The 22,778-nt window shown below is 31.4% G+C and overlaps 2 protein-coding genes and 1 long non-coding RNA gene across 5 annotated transcripts; 1 reads left to right on the top strand and 2 right to left on the bottom strand.

The window, feature by feature from the left end:
• Nucleotides 1-395: 395 nt before the first annotated feature.
• On the bottom strand, nt 396-11,109 carry LOC128294058 (uncharacterized). 3 transcript variants are annotated; one of them, XR_008284258.1, is made up of 3 exons: nt 10,910-11,109; nt 4,369-4,434; nt 396-646 (listed from the first exon to the last, which is right to left on the bottom strand). It is a non-coding gene; the product is annotated as an uncharacterized LOC128294058 (long non-coding RNA). The 3 variants fall into 3 exon arrangements; XR_008284257.1 differs by lacking the exon at nt 396-646 and having other exon boundaries at nt 4,156-4,434; nt 10,910-11,092; XR_008284259.1 differs by lacking the exon at nt 396-646 and having other exon boundaries at nt 4,156-4,434; nt 10,924-11,082.
• A 15-nt stretch (nt 11,110-11,124) lies between these two features.
• LOC108474111 (protein HIGH CHLOROPHYLL FLUORESCENCE PHENOTYPE 173, chloroplastic) lies at nt 11,125-17,262 on the top strand. Its single transcript, XM_017776019.2, has 16 exons — nt 11,125-11,411; nt 11,667-11,915; nt 12,010-12,171; nt 12,358-12,408; nt 12,987-13,121; nt 13,290-13,313; nt 13,401-13,512; nt 13,850-13,975; nt 14,132-14,181; nt 14,666-14,824; nt 14,913-15,008; nt 15,094-15,209; nt 15,340-15,463; nt 16,026-16,139; nt 16,388-16,468; nt 16,870-17,262. The coding sequence occupies exons 1-16, from the start codon at nt 11,337-11,339 to the stop codon at nt 17,014-17,016; spliced, it is 1,821 nt and encodes a 606-aa protein (XP_017631508.1). The 5' UTR covers nt 11,125-11,336; the 3' UTR covers nt 17,017-17,262.
• A 4,516-nt stretch (nt 17,263-21,778) lies between these two features.
• Nucleotides 21,779-22,563, bottom strand: LOC108474113 (uncharacterized). The gene is made up of 2 exons (XM_017776020.2): nt 22,006-22,563; nt 21,779-21,895 (listed from the first exon to the last, which is right to left on the bottom strand). Exons 1-2 carry the CDS (start codon nt 22,291-22,293, stop codon nt 21,878-21,880), a joined length of 306 nt encoding a protein of 101 aa, XP_017631509.1. The 5' UTR covers nt 22,294-22,563; the 3' UTR covers nt 21,779-21,877.
• Between the last annotated feature and the right edge of the window lie 215 nt (nt 22,564-22,778).

Below are 22,778 nucleotides of genomic sequence, written 5' to 3'. Positions count from 1 at the left end.
ATCAAATTTACATTAATCATGCTTAACCTTATAATCAAAACAAAATAAACTATTACCAAATATATTATTATACAAACTACTATTCATTTGGTAAATTTTCTTCTCATTAACTGAATAGGCGAATCCTTATCGTCATATTCCTTTCAACTTTATTACATCACAAACAAATATACATTCGCACATGAAATCATGTATATACCTCTTATAAGTTACATATTCTAAACTCATCATTCAAATATATATTATCCAAACCAAAACCTAAATCAAACAAATAATTATATCATGAAATTTATATATATAATCATTACATCAATCCATTTTCAGATCTACCATCAACAAATCATTTTCAATCATACCATATATATATATATATATATATATATATATATCACATATTTCATTCGCATATAATATATAACATATCAACTAAAAGTAAGCTCAATCCGTATCCAAGTATGAACGAATCTATCATGGAAATTAAGCCATTTTCGCATGGCTAAGGTTATACATATTCAAGGTCGATCAAAATACGACTTAGCCTATACATGCCAAAAGTTCGAAGATAAACTTTGAAAAATACTAAAAGTTGACGATAGTGTGGATGACTTCGATCACGATCCCCGAGCTCGTAACTTACAACCAAAATCTATAAAACAGAGTAACAAAAACACACAGAGTAAGCTAACTTAGCTTAGTAAGCCTTAAGCAAATTAAGCAACTCAATGAATAATCAAAACATTCAAACTAACCAAATTATATCCGTAATATTATACTTCATCTTAATAAATTACCTTGGCCAAATGTTCACAATCAATTATATAATACCAAATAAATATTTCATATAAGCCGACTATACAAGATCAAATCTTTCATCACATAGTCACTTACATATATGGCCAAATACACAAGATTCATTATATCTTCATATGTGGCCGAATATATGAGTTAAATAAAACATCACATATAACCTATAGTTCAAATTCAATATAACATCACTTATGGCTGAATATGCACATATAAGATAACTTCACATATAACCGAATATTCAAGTTCAATATAAGCTCACTTGTACTTACATTTTTTACCTAATATATACAATGCAATTTAGTTCAATTTCACTTGCTCAATATCAACAATAACTTGAATTATCATCATCTTAAACTTGAAAACAAATCACCGGTATAAACCTGCTAGGCATAAGCCTGAATCACACACCGACACAAGGCTTGCTAGACTCGAAGTCTGATATTTATTCACTGGCACTAAGCCTTCTAGGCACAAAGCCTGATCAAAGTCACCAGCACAAGGCTTGCTAGGCTCAAGGCCCGAATATCACAAATACAAAAATCATTCCACAACATTTCACATATATCAAATCGTATAATATTCCATGTAACACATACACATTTTCAGAGGCTTCGATATCAGTCAAATACAACTTAATCACATTAATTCATTTACATATATCATTCGGCTATCAACTAATACATTATAAAATTTGAATCATCATAGTAAATCATTTTATGTTCAAAATAAGCCATGTTTAATTGCTTAAAAACTTACCTCGGATATCGACGGACGTTACGAATCGGCTATTTGACTATTTTTATTTTTCCTCGATCTAAGTCTGATTTCCTTTGTTCTCGATCTATATAATTTCAAATTAACCTCATTTAAATACAATTTCATTCAATTTAATCCAACAACACATAAATAGGAAAATTACCATTTTACCCCCTAATATTTCATATTTTTACAAATTAGTCCTAATTGCATAAAACACAAATTACACAAAATCTCACTACAACATAGTTGAGCCGAATCTTCTATATACTCATACTAATCCATTTATTTCATCTATTTCAAATTTTAATCCCTCAATTTATTATTTTTGCAATTTAGTCCTAATTACTCAAAATCTTCAAAAACTCAAATACAAAACATGTTAGTCTAAAATATATTTTTAATATTTCATCATCAAACATCACAAAACACAAATATTCATCAATGGCATAACTCAAAATATGCATCGAAATAAAAAATTTAAACATGGGTCGGATAGTATTCGAAGCAAAGATCTCAAAAACGTAAAAATTATCAAAAATCGAACAAAAACTAACCTTGAATCAAGCTTCCAAAGTGCTGAATACCCTAAGCTAATAACAAGTATAAATGCATGGCTTTCTTTTTTTTTTATGTTTTAATATATTATATGTTAACTTTTAACATATTTTACCTATTTAACCTTATAATAATAATAACATAAACATATACAATAAGGGTACATTCGGCCATCACTTAGATAGTGGACTATTTGCAACATAACTCTCCATATTAAAAAGCCACTATCAATTCAACCTTTATAATTTAGACTATCAAGTTTTCAACTACACAATTAAGTCCTTTTATCAAATTAAGCACACAAACAATCAAATTTTTGTACGAAATTTTCACACATGCAAATTCACATATAATAAATACGAAAAATAATATTTAAATATTTTTCTAACTCGAATTCGTGGTCCTGAAACCACCATTCCGATTAGGGTCTAAATTAGACTATTACACGTTACAACTCTCCCTAATTTAAAGAAATTTTGTCCTCAAGATTTACCTAGTTCAAGCAAATGAGAGTATTGATGACTCATCAAGTCTTCTGGTTCCCAAGTGGCTTCCTCAGCACCATGATTCTACCACAGAACCTTAACCAAAGGGATACTCCTCCTTCTCAAGACATTTAGCCCATGATCTAGAATCTATATCAGCTCTTCCTCAAAAGACAAATTTGGTCTCACCTTAATCTCTTCAACCAGAACAATATGAGATAGGTCAAACTGATACTGCCTTAACATAGAGACATGAAAGAAATTATGGATGCAATCTAACTCAGGACGTAGCTCCAACTGATATGCAACTAACCCTACACACCTTAAAATCCGATAACGCCTGATGAACTTAGGGCTCAACTCACCATTACATCCAAACCTTAGAACCTTTTTTCTACAAAGATGCCTTTAGAAAAACTTGATCCTTCACAGCAAACTTGATATCCTTCCTCTTCTGATCTGCATAGATGTTTGTTTATTTGATGCTGCCTTTAACTGATCTCGAATCAGTCTAACCTTATCCTCAATCTCGATTACCAGATTCAGACCCAAAATTTTCCTTTTGCCTAAATCTGTTCAACACAACTGTAACACCCCTAACCCGTATTCATCGCCGGAATAAGGTTATGAGGTATTACCAATCAATTCACAACGTATAGCATATCTTTATTAACCATAAAGCATTCATTCTCATAAATCATTCAGCACAATCACATGTCCTTTATAAGGGCCTACGAGGCCTTAAACATGCTTTAAAAGTGGTTCGGGACTAAACCGATATCATACGAAAATTTTGGAAACTTAGAAAAATTTCAATCATATAGGGGTCACACGCCCGTGTGAACGAGCCGTGTGCTTCACACGGCTCCAGACATACTCGTGTCTCAGGCCGTGTGAAAACATGGCATACATACTGACTTGGGTCACATGGCCAACTACACGCTCGTGTGTCTAGCTCGTGTGCCCTTCGAAGTGGCCACATACGCTCGTGAGCCAGGTCGTGTACTAGGTCATGCCAAAACTGTAGGGTATACTGACTTATGCAACACTGCCAAGTCACACGCTCGTGTGCTAGGCCGTCTGCCAATTAGGGGGTATACTGACTTGTATCATATGCCCGTGTGTAAGACCGTTTGGAGCATACTGACTTCATTTTAATAAAAACACCAGGGGACACATGGCCGTGTAACATGACCGTGTGTCACACACGGCTGAGACACACGCCCGTGTCTTTGCCAATGTAGACAAAAATAGGCTATTTACCAAGCCATTTTGCCACCCTAAATTACCATCCATCTACACAACTCACATGGCACATAATAATAGCATAATTAGGCATTCCAAGCAACCAAATCAAGATCAAAACATGCTTTCCCAATATCAACAATTCAAGTATCCAAATACCAAATTAGGCCATTCAAATTTCATACTGAAAACTCATCATCATAATTCATCAATGTGGTCACAATCAAATATGCATTATTTAACTTGATTCACTAGCATATCAATTCTCAAAATTCTACTACTTGAGATCCATAATACCCATCAGTAACAAGCAACACAATTTCATTCATCACCTCATAATAAAAGTCATTTGCACAAATATAAACACAACCTAATCAACCAAAATATGCCAACTTCCTTGGCTATATACAAACCAAACATAGATATTCATAAACCAACTCAATGGCTATATTCACAACCAAAATACCACATCTAGCCTACACATGCCATATACCATATATACACAACTTAGAAGTACCAAATAGATGTTCGATAGTACGATGTTGTTCCCGACAATTTTCGGATCTGAGCTTGCCTTGATTCACTATAAAACATAGAAAAATAACATGAAGTAAGCTTCATAGCTTAGTAAGATCGTATGTAAATAACTTAATTCATCAAATAAATGTAATTCAAACAAACCTTTATCATGTTTTAAACAATATTAAATACCATCTTATTGAACTTTCTCTATTTAATACTCAAATAGGTTCTGTACATACCTGTATCGCCTCGTACTAACCTCTTTCTCAACCACTTACTCATTGAACCATTCAGAATAGAAATTGAATACTCAATAGTCTCATACAATAAGTACCTATACCATGGCCCGTAGCCAAATCAAGGTAACTTATCCAAAGAACAATTATCATGGTCATCCGATATGCATGGCCCGAGGCCAAATTGGTATAACTCGCACCCGAAGTGCTAATATCATGGCCCAAAGCCAACTCAACTTATCAATTAATAACAAGACACTAGTATCTAAATCTATTCCTAAAGTTCAACCGGGACTTCACACTTTCTGTTTCTATCATTGAATGTATTCGTAGAGTCGTTTTCATAATTCAAACATAATCCATAATCTCATAATCACTGTTTATGCATTATCAAAGCTTTTAACATACATTTATAATGAAATTACCACATACAAACTTACCTCGAGTATGAAAATAGCGAAATGAGTCTATTACTCGATAATCTTGCCTTTCCCCGATCTAATTTCGGATTCCTCTTTTCTTGATCTAAATATATTCAAAATTAACTTCTTTAATCAACCACTCATTCAATTTAGTCCAAAACATATATTTAGGCCTATTTTCACTTTAGCCCTTAAACTTTTACACTTTTAACAATTTAGTCCCTATTTCACAAATGCACAAAATTCACATATTTTCAATAAACCCAAGCTTGGCCAAATTACATATAAGCCCCTAGCAGCCCAAAACTTTCATTTATTTTGTATTTCAACCACTCAATTTGCATATTTCACAATTTAATCCCTATTATGCAATTTCTTCAAAAATCACTTTACAAAACATGAAAATCTATCATCAAAAATTCATATTTTATCTTCAAACACCAAAGAACATTTAAACTCATCAATGGAAACTCTTAAAATCTTTAACAGTTTTGAAATTAAAGGTACGGGCTAGCTAGATTGAGCTGCAACAATACAAAACCATAGAAATCATTAAAAACTAAGCAAAAATCATACCTTAATCAAGCTAGGAGTGTGCCGAATGGAAAACCTAATTCCTTGGCTTTCTTCTTCTCCAAATTCGGTTGAAAGAAAGAAATATGGACATAATTTCATTTGTCTTTATTTAATTATAACTTAATTAACTAATTTAACTTTTTAACCTTAGTAAATAACTATCAAAATACTTTAATACATGTCCATAAAAGTCCACTAACATTTAAAATGGTCTAATTACAACATAAGGATCTTAAATTTAAGGTTCTATAGCCATGTAATACCCTTAGCTAATAGAGCAGCACTTTTGCACTTTACACGATTTAGTCTTTTTTTCTCAAATTGAGCAATTAAACGATAAAATTAGCTCACTAAATTTTCACACATACATGCTATCATGCTGTAAACACCAAAAATAATATTAAAATAATTTTCCAACATCGAATTTGTAGTTCCAAAACCACTGTTCTGATTTAACTAAAACTGGCCTATTACAACAACGGTGTATAGAACTTACAACCATACTAAGCCTCATAAGGTGCCATCTAAATACTGGATTGAAAACCATTATTATAGGAAAGCTCATCTAGAGGTAAAAACTCTTCCTAACTACAACGAAAATTAAGAACACAAATCCGTAGCATATCCTCTAGAAACTGAATTACCCTCTCGGACTATCCAACAGTCTACATATGGAATTATGTACTAAAGTCCAACTGAGTACCCACAATCAAAAATCGTGATGAAAAATGAGGGTATCGATATCAAATAATTGATACATGAAACCCTATGGAGTCTTACGATCTCAGAGGTATACAATTTAGCTAACTTCTTAAAAGTGTAATTAGGCCGAACTGGAAGAAAATAGGCAGACTTGGTCAACTGATCCACAATGACCCAAATAGAATCTTTCTTAGTGGGTGTCAAGGGAAACTCACTAACAAAATCCATAGTCACTCATTTACATTTCCACTGCAGAATTTTAATAGGTTGCAACAAACCAGAAGGAAGTTAATGTTCAACCTTAACCTGCTGCCACGTCAGACAACGAGCAACAAAATTAGTTACTATCCTCTTCAACCCAAGGCACCAATACAAATTCCGAAAATCATGGTACATCTTATTCCCGCCGGGATGCATACCATAAGGGCTACTATGTGCTTCCTCTCATATGGATTGTTTCAACTCACTATCATTCGACATACATACACAGCCTCGGTAGCACAGAATACCCTCAAAATTAAACCTGAAGTCTGAAATCTTACCCTCCTCAAATTGCTTAACTCGAAGAACCAAAGGCTTATCCAAAAGCTATTTATTTCTAATCTCATCAACCTAAGTCAGCTTGACTTGCAAATCTACCAAAAAACTACCATCATCATACAGACTTAACCGAGCAAACATCACTCTCAACTCGGTCATCAACCTCCTACTCAAAGCATCGACAACCATATTAGCCGTACCAAGATGGTACCCAACAGTACAGTCACAATCCTTAAGTAACTCAATCTTTCTACATTGCTTAAGATTTAACTCATTCTGAGTGAGGAGATACTTGAGGTTTTTGTAATTAGTGTAAATAATACACTTTTCACCGTATAGATAATGCCTCTAGATTTTCAGAGCAAAAACCTTTGTCGCTAACTCTGATTCATGCATTGGATAGTTTCCCTCATACAGCTTGAGCTGTCTAGAAGCATAAGCTTCAACCTTACCTTCCTACATCAGAACACAACTGAGACAAATGTGTGATGCGCCATTGTACACAACATGCTCTCATTCCAAACAAATTGGGTGTTTGAGCCAACACTAACTTATGCTTTTCAAAGCTTCCTTGTTGATCATTAGCCCACTTGAAAGACGAATTCTTATGCAACAACTTGGTCAAAGGAGTTGTGGTTAACAAAAACCCTTCCACAAATCTCCAATAATACCTCACAAGACCAAGAAAACTCTAAATCTTTGATACACACTTAAGTAGTTTCCACTCAAGAATAGCATTTATCTTTTTCGGGTCTACATGGATACCCTCGGTAGAAACCACATGTCCCAAAAACATTACCTCCCTCAACCAGAACTCATACTTACTCAACTTAGCATAGAGCCTATTTTGTCGAAGAATCTGTAAAACCACTCTAAGATGCTCATCATACTCAACCTCAAGCTTAAAGTATAATAGAATATATCGTCAAATATTCAATATGATTCCACAAGATCTAGTTTCGTTCAAGTAACGGATTCTCGCCAATTGAAAGGATCTTCTGATTAATCTAGAGATCGTTTCGATTCCATTAGTAATGAGGATTCAGAATATCACACATTGATCAATCAAAGAGAGATTCAATAACTAAAAGAAAAATCAATTATTTGGGATCCTTTCTTTCTTCAAACGGAATGAACAGAGATAAAATCAGACCGATTCCCTAAGTGCCTTTCTGGATATTCCTCAATGTCCCAGCTATTCACGGAATGTGAGAAGCAAATGAATAATCATCTGCTTCCAGAAGAAATCGAAGAATTTCTTGGGAATCCTATAAAATTCATTCGTTCTTTTTTCTGTATGTCTTTCTAAAGTTTGATCTATTCGTTCAATCCATAATAGATTATAGTTGAACAAGTATTTTTAAAATAATTAAATTTATTTATAAATTATATGAAATATTAGTGTAAAATAATTTTAAAATAATAATACAAACTCTAAATTAATTTGAATTAAATATAAATATATTATGTAATTTTTTTCAAAATACATTATATAAAAATATCAAGACTTAATTTATTACCTTTATATTTTGTCAAAAGGGGTCCATTTGTATACAAAATTCTTTTAGTACAGTGTGTTGTAAACAAAACAAAAAAATTATTTAATCAATTAATTCAAAATTCATATTTTTATTTAAAACTTATTTTGTGTTAATATTTTGTACACTATATAGTTAAATTTACATAAAAATATTTTTGATATATAACTAATCTAATTTAAAAATAAAAAGATTTTGTTCAAATTTGATTTAATATAAATTGAACGGATAACTCATCGGAGAAATCTTATTACCATTCATGGAGTAAATAACACATTTTAAAATTTTTGAAATTTTGAAATTTTCATATTTTAAATTATTTAGAATGATTTTTATTTTTAAAATTTTTAAGAGTTTTAATTTTTCAAAAATTTGTCATTTTTCTATTTTTATTGTAAATATGAAAAAGACTTCTAATTTTAAAAATATTTTTTAATTGTTTATGTATTTTTAAGGGTAAACTATTAAAATAATCACTTTTGTTTACCTCAAGTTATATTTTAGTCACTTATGTTTGAAATGTTATGTTTTAATCACTTATGTTAACGTGTTATAACATTTTAGTACTAAGCCGTTAATTGTCGTTAACAATGTAACAAGAAGCTGATGTAGAACGTTAAATCATCATTTCAAACAAACAAAAATTAGGTTAAACTATCCAATTGGTCCCTATATTTTTTTTTTGTTTTGAGCAATTTAATATTTTTCTTTTATGTTTTTTTTTAACTTTTCTTTTTTTTTCCCTTTATTTTACATTCTATTTTGCTTCTTCCTCTATTTTCCTCACTTCTCCATCTCTTTTAACGTAATTTTTCTTTATTTTCCATTTGTTAAAACTTTTTTATGTTTATAAAAAAAGAAAAGGCGAAAGTTGAAACCAAAATAAAACTTGTGTCACATATTCTCACCCCACAATTACAAACCATCATCATCCATCATCACTTTAACGAGCCAATTTAGATCTCTTAATGACCTAGTCCACAATCTCGCCTCACTCGAATATCTCGCCAGTTGTGACTTATGACAATCCACCCTCAACAAAGTTTCTCGAGCCCATTCCGTTAACCTCCTAACCAACCCCTATGGCCACCTTATTTATCTTACCTACAACATTCTCGCCCTCTCAAAACTATGTTGTTTCACAGATTCTTCGAACGAGCTCTACACTCTCAATGACTAAAACAATCACCATATGAAACACCCTCAACTTTACCTAAACCAGTTTGGTTTCATACTCCCTTTCTCTCTTCGATTCATTCATGCTCGGCTTCTAATCAAACTTGCTAGGGAATATCCAGAAAGGTTTAGATCAATTTTATTGTTTGCTTAATTTTGTTCGTCAAAAATTTAAAGAAAAGGAAAGGAATAATCTACATAATTCTATAAAAGTTTGGAAATAAAAATTGTTTTGAATATAAAGAATTTAATTTATGTTTAGATTTGATTAAGGACATGATTTTGTATATTGATTAATTAGATCCAATTTTAGTTTCAAAATTAGGTTATATTCAAATTGAGATTTGATTAAGAATAATTGATATTGAGTAAAATTTAATTTAGAAATCATGTGAAAGAAATAAGGACTTGATTTATTTGGTGGGCAAAGATTATTTTTTACAGTGAAGAATGTGATAAGAGAGAAAAATAAGGGAAGAAGAAGAGGAAAATAAAGAAATAAAAACAAAAAGTTAAATTGTTCAAAAAAATAAAAGTATAGGAACTAGTTTTAACAAATGAAAAATATAGAAAAACTAAGTTAAAAGAAATGGAGAAAAGAGAAAAACAGAGGGAGAATGAGAAGATAATGGAAAATAAAGAAAAAAGAAAGAAAGTTTAAAGAACATAAAAAAAAATTTAATTGCTCAAAACAAAAAAAATACAAGGACCAATTGTATAATTTAACCTAAAATTGTCATTTGAAATAATGATTTAACGTGCCACGTCAGTTTATCATTACACCGTTAACGACAATTAGCGCTTAATAATAAATGTTACAACCCAATAACGTAAGTGATTAAAACGTAATATTTCAAGCATAAGTGACTAAAATGTAACTTGAGACAAATAAAAGTGATTATTTTGATAGTTTACCCTATTTTTAAAGAGTAACGATCAAATAGACAAAAAAACTATAAAAATGAGAGCTAAAAATTATTTTACCCTTTTATAATAGTTAAGTGATTAATTTTAATTGTCAGTTTAAGGCAAAAACTAATATTTTAAATAAAAAATATAGAGATTTAATGTGTTGGAATAAAATTATAAAAATTAAATTTTAAATTTAGAAAAAGAGCTTTTTTTCACAGCTTATTGTATCGCAACTCATACCATAATGAGTTTCTAGAGATAACTGTAAGAATAACAAATAGTATAGGGATTTTGATCACAATAGAGATGAATATAGTAATAATATAACAATTTGGGTGCCCAATCGGTACTATTATCCTTTTCAGATACGGTAAAAATGCCCAATCGAGGTTATACTAACAAGTAATGTAATATATATAAGAGGGTGCAGGTACCTAAAATGGCAAACCTGGTTTCGGCATCTTCTCTTCTTTGCAACTTCTTCACCGCTGAATACAGTACAAAACCATCTTGTTGATAATCTTATTTCAATCTGCCAGCTTTCATCATAATTTACTCCTTTTTTGTTTGTTTTCGGAATGGAGAGGCAAGGAGCTGGTGCTACCTAATGGCTTTATAAGCCCACTTTCAAACCCAATAGAGCCCCTTCTAGAAAGCCCCTTTGCTTTTTACCTTCGAAAGTCCAAGTTTTTCTGAAGGCGACTGTTGCAGAGTTGGGATGTGTGGTCTATATTAACTGCTTTGCTTCAAATATCAAAACTATCAATCTACACTTGCACAGCGCAAAACTTTTGATCTTTGAACCTTCTTCCAGTCTCTACTTGTAATTTTTTTTTTAACTGTGTAACCCACTGTCAAGAAATGGAAAGTTGTTTTTTGACAACAATATCATCATCATCATCATCATCATCTCCCTTCTCCATCTTCAGTATTCAGGCAAGTAAATTATCATCATTGCATGCATTTGTTCTGTTTGTATAGCTATTTGTATATATTGAATATATTTTCATTTACAATATTTCTGGGTTTATTACTCTATGTTCACTCTGGAAGTGTAAGTAAGAAGATTTTGATTTCTGATACAGTATCTTTGAACTATAAACTCGTTTGCCAAATTTGGTGTTTCCCATTTTGTATACGATCATGGGGTCATTTTGGATTTCATAACTTCATCAACTGAAAAAACTGCAGGGTTCTTCATCAAATGTTGGTAGAAAATTTTCTAAGAGTTGTATGCATCCTCAGCTTCTCTCCTGTCAACTTCCTAAACCATTTCTTCAACTTAATGGCAGACCTAAGTATCGTCTTAACCAACGAAGGTCCGCTTATTTATCTTCTGCAACGTACAAAGAGACTATATCTGCTGAAAAACAGGGTTGGGATTTGGGGAGATTTTTTAAAACGTTATACTTTTTCAATGGACCACCTTCTCCTGCTAAGGTAGCATAAACTTTCTATCCTTCTTTTAATCAATAATGTCTTGATTCTTAAATTTGTGTGCACACACTTATATGCAATTTACTGTTCCCTGAAGATTGTTGAATTTATAATTGAGAAATTATCCGGTTCATCGCCTGAAGAATCAGAGAAGAAAATGGGAACTTCTGACTACGTTTTGGTAGTTGGAGCTACTGGGGGTGTAGGTAGGAGAGTGGTTAACAACTTCAGGAAGAAAGGGTTGCCTGTTAAAGCACTGGTATTTGTCCTAAACCTTGTACACCTTTATCTAGCATTCCCTTGAAGTATGATTTATGAATTGATGCCTTTTGAAGTGTTTCAAGAGGGCTGTCTTAGTATAGATTTGACTTGTTTTTCTCATTCTCTTTTCCTCTTTTCTCTTTCGCCCTTTTAACTTTTTCTTTTCATGTGTGCCTACATTTAGGTTAGGAATGAAGAGAAGGCAAGAAAGATGCTCGGTCCCGATATTGAATTGGTGAGCTACCTTCCCATGTTAAGTCCTCAGTATAGTTTTGTTTTAGGTCATTGATTTTATAATGTGGTGGTACTAAGGTATTGCATTAAAGAAATATGTTTGTTTGCTATATTTTTCATGATTCTTGAACATACAAACTTAACTTTTAAGCTCTGCTTGGTATAAAAGATGGAAATGAATGACAATGGAAAATTTGTTAATCTAATGCTTAAGCTACAAAGTAAGAAAGTGGTTATGAATCTTAACCATTTGATTAACAAATTTTGCATTCTAACTCCTTTCCATCCTTCATACCAAGAAAAGCCTTAGTGCTGTCATAGTGCAGATCCTTGTTAATCTAATGCTTAAGCTACAAAGTAAGAAAGTGGTTATGAATCTTAACCATTTGATTATCAAATTTTGCATTCTAACTCCTTTCCATCCTTCATAGCAAGAAAAGCCTTAGTGCTGTCATAGTGCAGATCCATGTGATCCGAAACTATACTTACTTTAATATATCCTTCTTCATTGTTGATAGAGTTTATCCTTTAATCCTTCCATTCCATGCTTTCTAATTCGCCCTTTCCTTCAAATTGCAGATTGTTGGAGACATTACAAAGGAGAGCACACTGGTTGCTCAATACTTCAAAGGAGTGAAGAAAGTCATAAATGCTGCTTCTGTCATTATTGGCCCAAAGGAAGGGGACACTCCTGACCGAGCAAAATACAGTCAAGTATGATTTCGGGCATTCTCCGAATGATGAAACTATTGGTTATAAAACAGTTGGCTAAGTTTCAAAATTTTCTTTTAGTCTATGAGAAGATTGAGTGTTTTATTGGATTATATTAAATAATATTTTTCCTGGTTTAGGACCCTGACATCCAAATGTTATTTCTTTCAGGGAGTCAAGTTTTTTGAACCAGAGGTAGCAAACTAATTGCAATCTTTCACCTCTTCAGATTCTCTTGAGGGAGTTATACTTGAGAATTTGTTTGTTTGTTTGATGAAACAGATAAAAGGTGATTCACCTGAAATGGTTGAGTACATTGGAATGAAAAACTTGATTAATGCTGTGAGGGAGAGTGTCGGACTACGAACAGGGAAACTGCTTTTTGGATTTGAAGGTATTCTCTCGAAATTGTCCTGCTAGTTGAAAATTGCAATTAACACCCTTCTAAATTGGTTATAATTATAAATTATGAATTGTGAGAAGGGATATTTAATGCAAAGGGCCTTACTTTGTCTATAAATGAAACAAAGGAGACAAACTTCCATTATTTTTCATTACATGAGGATTTAAGTTTCCATTTAGAATATTGATTTTTGAGTAACATCTGTAGCATATCTCAATTTCTAAAGTTGTGATATATTGTTAGTGTAAAATCTATGATCTACAATTTTCTGGTTTTATACAAAATATGGTTATTTGCTTTTTCTTTATTCTGTGTTTCCATCAAGCAGATCAGCTTTCAAAAGAACTTGATTGGGGCACTTTAGATGATGTTGTAATGGGAGGTGTTAGTGAAAGTACATTTCAGATTGATCGGACTGGTGGTGAAGGTGGTAAACCAACAGGGCTTTTCAAAGGTTTGTTCTTTTGAGAACCTTTCATTAGATTTTCTCTCTATAATACTTCGTGCTGGCATTAGAACCATGACCTTAACTATGAGCCTCTATTATGGCTCTATCATCTCTTTGTTCCCATTTTTCCCTTTTCCTTATCCAATTCATTGTCTTTGCAAGGCATTGTTTCAACGGCAAACAATGGTGGGTTTACTAGTATCAGAACAAAGGTACGCAAACAAGAATAGCTTTTGTTGTTCTTACACCATGCATGTTTCGCAATTTTGTTGTCTGACATGTTGCAAGTATTATAAGTGCATTCATTTAGGTGAAGAACAAAGTAAGAAAATATGAGTTAGGTAATAGTCATAAAAGGTTAAGGGACTGCTTTTGGCACAATCTGATAAGAGGCTGGTATTTGACACTGTAGGCTTCAACTCCTCAGATTTGCAGCTAAGGGAAACATATTAAAGGTAGGATAGTAATCTGATAGAATTAAAACTATATCCAGTTATAACCACTAACTAATAACCATACTCATATCAGACCTCCCCGGAAATCACATTTGACGAGATATATATTGGTTTGAATATCTTTCTCAAGTGCACATATGTGCTTTTCTTTGGGTGTTCAATAGGACTTGTGAATGCATAGCTTACTTTGGTTCCATTTTCTTACGAAAAAAGTAAAAAGGTTTTTGGTTTTTATTTTCAGAACTTTTCCTCCCCAGTGGATCTTTCAGCATATGATGGTTTTGAGTTGCGCTTAAAGGGTGATGGTTGTCGGTATAAACTAATTGTTCGCACTAGCACTGATTGGGATACGGTGGGTTATACAGCAAGCTTTGACACCATTGGAGGCCAATGGCAGTCTGTGTGTAACACCAAGACCATTTTATACATCAGCATTATCAAACAAATTACCTTCTCCTTTCAACTTGTAACTTCCTGTTTCTTTACAGATTCGTTTGCCATTCTCTTCACTGAGGCCTGTATTTCGAGCACGGACTGTATCTGATGCTCTACCCTTCAATCCAAGTAATGTCGTATCATTTCAGGTTTGCCACTTTGTCTGTGCTTTTTTATCTTTCTGAATTTTGAGTTTTTACCAAAATTGTTTATGAGGAATGCAAATTATTCCAGCTCATGTTCAGCAAGTTTGAATATGATGGGAAACTGAATCCCACTTTTGTAGAAGGACCTTTTGAGCTTCCACTCTCTACCATAAAAGCATACATAAAGTATCCTATCACTCCCAGGTTCATATTCTTTTCTCATCATTCTATCAGATTCTTTCTATAATCCGGTCTATTCTTGTTCTTTTTTTGGGGAGGGAGGTGCTGATGATGGGGGTCTTATTCGATTATTTATCTGTTGCTTCCCTTGTAGGTTTGTACACGTGAGCTCTGCAGGAGTTACTAGACCGGACAGGCCTGGCATTGACCTGAGCAAACAACCTCCTGCTGTGCGCTTGAATAAGGAATTGGATTTTGTCTTAACATTCAAGTTGAAGGTTATTTTCTATGCATGTAGTTCTATTTATGCATCATGCTGTAAGGATTAAATATTTGTTGGAGAGAAAAAAAAACCAGCTGCTTAATGCTTACCATTATGATACAATACATTGAGCGTGTGAACACAATATTGGTTTCAAAACTAGAAAGTTTCCACTATTGAACTGTGGAAATGCTTGAATGTATGATATTTGAGGTATTATTTTCCCCATATATGATGCATTTTCCATCAAGCTAGTGTCAGAAATAGATTTAGAGTTGATATGCTTCCAGCACCTTCCTACAAGAAGGCAATTATTGATGAGAAGCTTTACTACATCAACCAACATTTTCTTTTACCCTTTATGATTTTGGAGATCCCTTCTTTTTCAATTTCATAATTTGAGTACTTAAGCAAATCTATTAAATTAATGAGATATGACTTAAGTACTAGTTTTGGTAAGTTAATTATAATTATCTGTTCCATGCTCAGCTGAAGTGTTTCTCTCTGTATCATCAGTTCTTTAGCTATGAAGCTGGAATCCATGTTTTACCTTACACTTTTTTTTCCCTCTATAACAGGGTGAGGATTTGATACGAGAGAGTGGAATTCCTTATACAATTGTAAGGCCTTGTGCATTAACTGAAGAACCTGCTGGAGCTGATCTCGTTTTTGATCAAGGAGACAATATAACGGTATGTCATTGAATTAAACTGAACAGTTAGTTGTGACTAAGCTTGTCTAATATTCCTAACTGTGGGTATCAATGCTAGACATCCAAAAAAATATTTTCCTTTCTTATAATTCTGCTAGTATGAGCATTGGGCCACTGATAAGGTGGATACAGTTCTACCTCATAACTTATTTTCGGAACATAAACATTTTTAGTGTGGCTAGAACTCTGTTTTCTTGCTAAAATTGTTTTCATTATCTGACAATACAGGGAAAGATATCAAGAGAAGAAATTGCTCTCATATGCATTGCTGCCTTGGAAAGCCCATATGCATGTGACAAGACATTCGAGGTTAATCTATTACTTGCTATTATGTTAAATCATATTTTTTTTTATTCTACTGATGCCTGTAGCTTTACGTTGGGATGGATCATATCAAATCATATTTGGTTTCAGCATTCTAGATCTTAAATCACTTCACCTAAACGGTTGAGTTGTGTTACTGCTGATACAAATTAATGATACATTTTACCATTAAAAAGAATGTTAAATTGATGGACATTAAAAAGAACGTAAATCAAAGCTTGAGGAGTTAAGTATGAATGTTTGACAAGCTTCAAATTACGTGTTGACGGAGAGGATTTGATGTTATTGTCTACTCTAACCTAGGCTGAACATATAGCTGTGGTTAAATGTTAGATGTCCAGTATTTTGTTTTGATTTCTTCATTTACATTGTTGTTTCTTTTACAGGTTAAAAGTGTGGTTCCATTTAGTGAGCCATTCACAGTGGACCCTGAAAACCCACCCCCAGAGAAGGACTACAATATTTATTTCCAAACGTTAAAAGATGGCATTACAGGGAAAGAAAGTTTGGAACAAAGTGCCATTGCAGTCTGATATTGATGGCAATATTGCAGGGTATGTCCCTTTGGAAATACCTCTTAGACAATTATACATGAGTGTGATGGATGTCCATTAGAGAAGTTGTTTGATACCTGAAAGTTCATCTTCTTATAGATCTTATTATATACATGCCTCAAACACTGCCTAGACTATCTTCTTGCTCTTCTTGCTATCTTCTTTTTTTTTATCTTTTTCCCTTCTTTTTTATGAACTAAACTTTGGTACATTCTGTTTAAACAATGGTATGTAGTACAGTTCCTTTTGTAAATATTAACAAGTAATGCTATTTAGATACAAATTTTATCTAAAAAAGGAGCTTCTAATCCTGCCACCTAGCGAATATTGGGTTGAAACATACAGCAATTGTGAAACATAAAAAAATCAATGCAGAATTGCAGATGTACAATAAAAAAAAGGGTTTAATAGCAAGTTTGACAGCTAGGGAGAATTAAGATGTGATGTTTATAGGAGGGAAATTAAAGGAAAGAATATGGTAGGGAGTGAAGAAAAGAAGTATGAAGATATAGTATTAAAAGAAGGGATGGAGGATCTCTGTTGAACATTTGCAAGTTGCAAGATAATTCCATGAACTATTACAGAACAGAAATCAAAGGAAAAAAAAAAAAGACATGTTCATTGGTGCACATCATCAGGGGTCCCATTGTGTCTCCCCAAAGGTCAGAATTACATTACATTTTTCAATCTTTGGCAGGTACTTCCATAGCTACATAGGACTTGATGAAAGTTCACTGCTTGAAGGGGTAAAAGTCCAAAATTTGAAACCCTGAAAGCTCTTTCCTTTGAATTTTCTCAATGCCTTTCTCTTTTAATTTTTTACCATTGTTCCCAAATAAAGGATTGAACAGGGTAGATCTTGTTTATGCAAAAGAAAAAAATTTGTTTTGATACAAAGCAGAAACAGAACAGGGGACCAGCCTGGGTTTTGAGTGTATTTCAGACATTGCAGTAGGCAAAACAAGATTGTCTCTGGCTATCCATCCTACCAAATTTTTTTTTATTCTCTTGGTAAAATTCATGCAAATGGGACCCCACAAAAGGTTTTTTCTGAAAAGGAATGAGTTGTCGATTTTGGGGATTGGTTACCTATCTAAATCAGATGACCACATGATTAGCATGTGATTTCCATGTGTTTCCAAATTAGCATCTTTTTATTTTTCTTTCCATTAATCCAGTGAGAATGTAACTGGTACCACCTAATGATTCCATTTTTTATTTAATTTAATCTTGAAAGTTAATGCAAATCATAATAATGTAAATACTAGAAATAGAAACACGTTAACGAACCTGGAGGGAAATTTTTAATATTATTAAGAAACTGCAGGATGATGGTCAACATTAATTTAAAATTCAATAGCTCGAAACCCAATTTATTGGCTTTTTTTTCCAGAATAATATGAAAAAAATTATTGGAATAATGTGGAAATTTTTTTTAATTACCGGAATAATATGTATTATGCATGAGAACTTAAAATTGACATAACTGCTGACGATTTAGAATAATTACGAGATAATGATTGTGTTAGAAAGAAATATTGAATCCTCATAATCCCAAATCGGCAGTTGACTTGCGGAATTAAATTCTCAATGGCTTGTCATGTTAGAATTTTAGAATTTTTTATATTTAAAAATTAATTTTATATTTTTAATTTTAAAGAGTTTATTTTTATAAATTTATTTTAAAAATATGATTTTAATTTTTTAAATATAAATTTTAAAATTTTATGTTTTTATTTAAAATATGAAAATTTAATTTTAAAATTTATTAAAAAATTATGTTCTTTTAAAGGGAAGACCAATTTGACAAAATTGTAAACATTAAGGACTAAAAAGTTATTTTACTTTTAACATCATTAACTTTAACAACAAAAAATGGAGGATCAAGGATTTTAAATAAAAATGTACAAGGACTCAATGTCTCAAAATTAAAAGTATAATAACTAAAGTTTAATTTTTAAAAGAATAAAAGGATCTTTGTCAGCTTATAAATTGTACACACCAGATAATGAATCAAATATAAATTCAAATAATTAAACAATGTATCAAGTAGCTAAAATGGATTAAAATGGCATATAAATGTATTAAAAAAATCATAAAAACTTAAAAGCAAGTAGTGAGTACTTATTGTGAATAGAGATTAGAGATTAGAAAATGGAAATACAACCATATCAGATGGAATTCGAGCTTTAAATTATTATTTGCACCATTTAGAAGCTCAAACTCATTTAATTTTTTCCGTCTAAAATGGATACTATTGTTCGCACTTGTAGCCAACACTTTCAATATATTATTATTTTGATTAAAATTTATACGCAATGAAATTCAAGCTTTAAATTACTATTTGCACCATGTGCAAGCCCAAACTCTTTTTTTTTTCCTTCTAAATTAGATATTATTTGTAAAATTTTTGCTAATTTGGTTTTCACCCTTAAAAAATAAATAAAAATTATTAATAAATTTTAAAATTAAATTTTCATATTTTAAATAAAAACCATAAAATTTTAAAATTTATAATTTTTTAAAATAAATAAAATCATATTTTTAAATAAAATATAAAAAAACTCTTTAAATTTCAAAAATAAAATATAAAAAATCCAAAGTTCCAACTTGACAAGTTATCGGGAACCTAAATTGGCATGTCGACTGTTAATTTGAAATTACAAGGATTCTATGTTTCTTTTTGACACAACCATTTTTTTGTAATCACTTCAAGTCATTAGCTGTCATGTCACTTTGAGATTTTCATACACAATTCATATTATTTTAATAATTAAAAGAATTTTCATATTATTCTGATTCTTTTTCATGTTATTACGAAAAAACCCAATTTATTGTACTTTCTTGATTCAAACAGAGTTTAAGAAATTAGATGTGAAACTTTTGGATACTATGATGTATTTAATAAACAATACATCTTGATATTAATTTTATTTAAGTTATATCATGAATTTTATTTAAATTTATTTTGATTGAGGTTAAATATATTTTAATTATTAATTTAATTAGATATTATAACAATTAATTTTAATTATAGTTATTTAAATGTATTTATTGTAATTATATTTATATTTAAATTCTCTTGAAAACATTACAAATTTAGATCTTATTCTCTATTGCTTTTACTTTTTCATCATACAAGTATTGTTAAACGTACTGAGTTTGAAATTAAAATAGTTTTGTAATACTAACAAATGGTCGCGTGTAATAATCAAATACATTGTACTCCTAAGGAGAATGTAGGTTTAAATATTGAAAGTAACATTATTGGGTTTCAAATCTTGGAAGTAACATTATTGGGAGCAAAGGCCAAATTAGGGGGCTGGCAGGGCCTAATCCCCCTTAATGAAAAATTACTATTTAGGTCCTTTAAAATATTTAAACCAATAAAGGTAAAATTATATTTTGGCCTTCCCTAAAATTATAAAAACTTGATTTAATCATTTAAAAATTATAAATATATAAACTATTAAAAATTAAAATCTCATTCGGCCTCTAAAAACTTATTCTAACTTTGTCCTTAATTCGGAGAGACATCTACGAACCTGAAAAGTTGAAATAATAAATTATTTAGCTTTTAAGATTTTATAATAAATTTATTGAAATATACCCATTTATTCTTTCTTCCTAACCAATTCTACCATTCCCAATGTTAGTTTGTGTTTGTCTTTGAACTTATGATTGGTGGGACATTAAGGTATTGGGTGAAATTAAAAGTGATATATTAATGATTATTATATTAACATCTTTAATGAATTTTTACAAAATAAAAGAAAAAAAATCTTTAATGAACTTTTGATGTAGTCATAAATAATTAATCAATACTCAGTAAAATATAGTCTGTATACTTAATTTAAAATTTAACATGTGTTTTATATTAATTATTTAAAAGTATTTAAAATTTTCATTTCATGTATTGTTGTATATTAAATTTTTAAATGATATAATGATAAATTTAACCTTTAATATATACATTTTGTCAATTTAATAATTTTTAGTTAAATTTGATCATAAACCTATCAAAATGAGGTAAATAGTTTTTTAATGTAAATACTAACTAAAATATTAATCTTTTAACGATGTTGGCGTGACAACCCGCAGGACTATCCACTTGTATTTGATGTTGTATTGATACTATTTGACTATATTACATAAAAACATTAAAAATATACAAAATACAAAAAAATATAAAAAATTCAAAAATAGAAGGAAGTACACATTTGTTATGTTTAAAATTTTAATATTTGCCAATATTTTTATTAAAAAGATAGTAATTCAATTTTTTAAAAGATAAATGTTCAAAATTAATCTTTTTTTCAAGTTGGAACTAAATTTAGCCTAAAACGGGCCAAATTATCCAAATATGCAAACGTTAAGGGATTAAATTGTGATTATACCTATGTGACAATGTTAAACAAAACCACATCTTCTAATTGCACTTTTCTTGATATGCATAACATATTCACATTTAGGATTTTGAAATCAATTTACGTCAATTTTATATCTAATGCAACAGTAGCTTGGGAGACTCTATGACAACGAGAATTAGGCGCTTTTGAACATTGGATGAACAATCAGAAGCTGTCATTCAAATTGCAATGTTGTTTTCAATCCTTGGAGATTCAAGATTGGAAGATATACCTCTGAGAAAAATAGGTTTTCGCTAATTTCCAACAAACCAAACATTCCCAAGAAAATTACCAGAAGAAAAAAAAGAGAGGATGAATTGCAGATGAACGAGTTAGCAAATGTATACTATTCACTATATATTTCTCCAAAAAAATTAGTAAAATTTACATAAATTCTCTGTTTTTGCCTTTCCAATGTTCCTGCAGTTCTTTCAAGAACAGCAAAATACCTGCAAAAAAAAAAAAAGATTCATGCCAGCGTTAGAATTGAATTCGAATTTAGTGGAATCCCACTTGATGAAATGAAATATGAAAAAGAGAGCCGTATGTTGAAACGAACATTGAATCTTCTGGTACGACGACGTCTTTCCATGACAATTTTGAGCCTTTGGAGCATTTCTTGTTCATTGAATATTGTCCCAGGGGAGCTTAAAAAAGCACTTCTTGGAACAGGGGGAGACCAGAGTCCACTCTTGGAATAATCGAAGTTGAACTCAGACACATCAAAGAACTTGTCAAGAAGGCGGTCGGATACAGATTTAGAAACCACTTGAACCTTAACTGGAGATGCCTCAACGAAATCACAAGAAGATGGAGACGAAATAACTTCAGATTCAGAGTTTGACATTGATTTTTTTGTTTCTCCAAAAAGAAAATAATGATAATGGTGATAGCTTAAGCGTGGTCAAGGTTGTTAGAAGGAGATAATGGTTTTAGTGACAAAGACATGTATGGCAGTAAACAATCATGGAGAGTTCGTGGGGGGGGGGGCATGACTAATGTTTTAAAACTCTCGGGGGTTGAAGTTTAGAGGAAACCTGCATTTGGGTAACCAATGATTTCAGCAATGAAAAGCTTGTTTTGTATATCTGCAAATTTTGTTTGGTATGGGGATTATTTCCTTTTTATTTTTATTTTTCTTCTGTGGACCCTCTTATCTTGTTCATTGGAAAAGGTCATGGTTGGTAACCAAGTTTCCAAAATGTGCTTTTAATCGAGTAGGTCCTGTTTATAATTTGAATGGGAACCATATCACCATGGAAAGATTCCTATTTTTTGCAAATGTTTACATTTCCATTTCCTTCACTTTCAGTAAACATTTATTAGGAACTG

The sequence above is a fragment of the Gossypium arboreum genome, chromosome 6, assembly GCF_025698485.1.
Source record: "Gossypium arboreum isolate Shixiya-1 chromosome 6, ASM2569848v2, whole genome shotgun sequence".
Taxonomy (NCBI): Eukaryota; Viridiplantae; Streptophyta; class Magnoliopsida; order Malvales; family Malvaceae; genus Gossypium; species Gossypium arboreum.
Note: the sequence above shows the minus strand (reverse complement) of the source record. Positions and strands in the feature narration are given on the sequence as shown.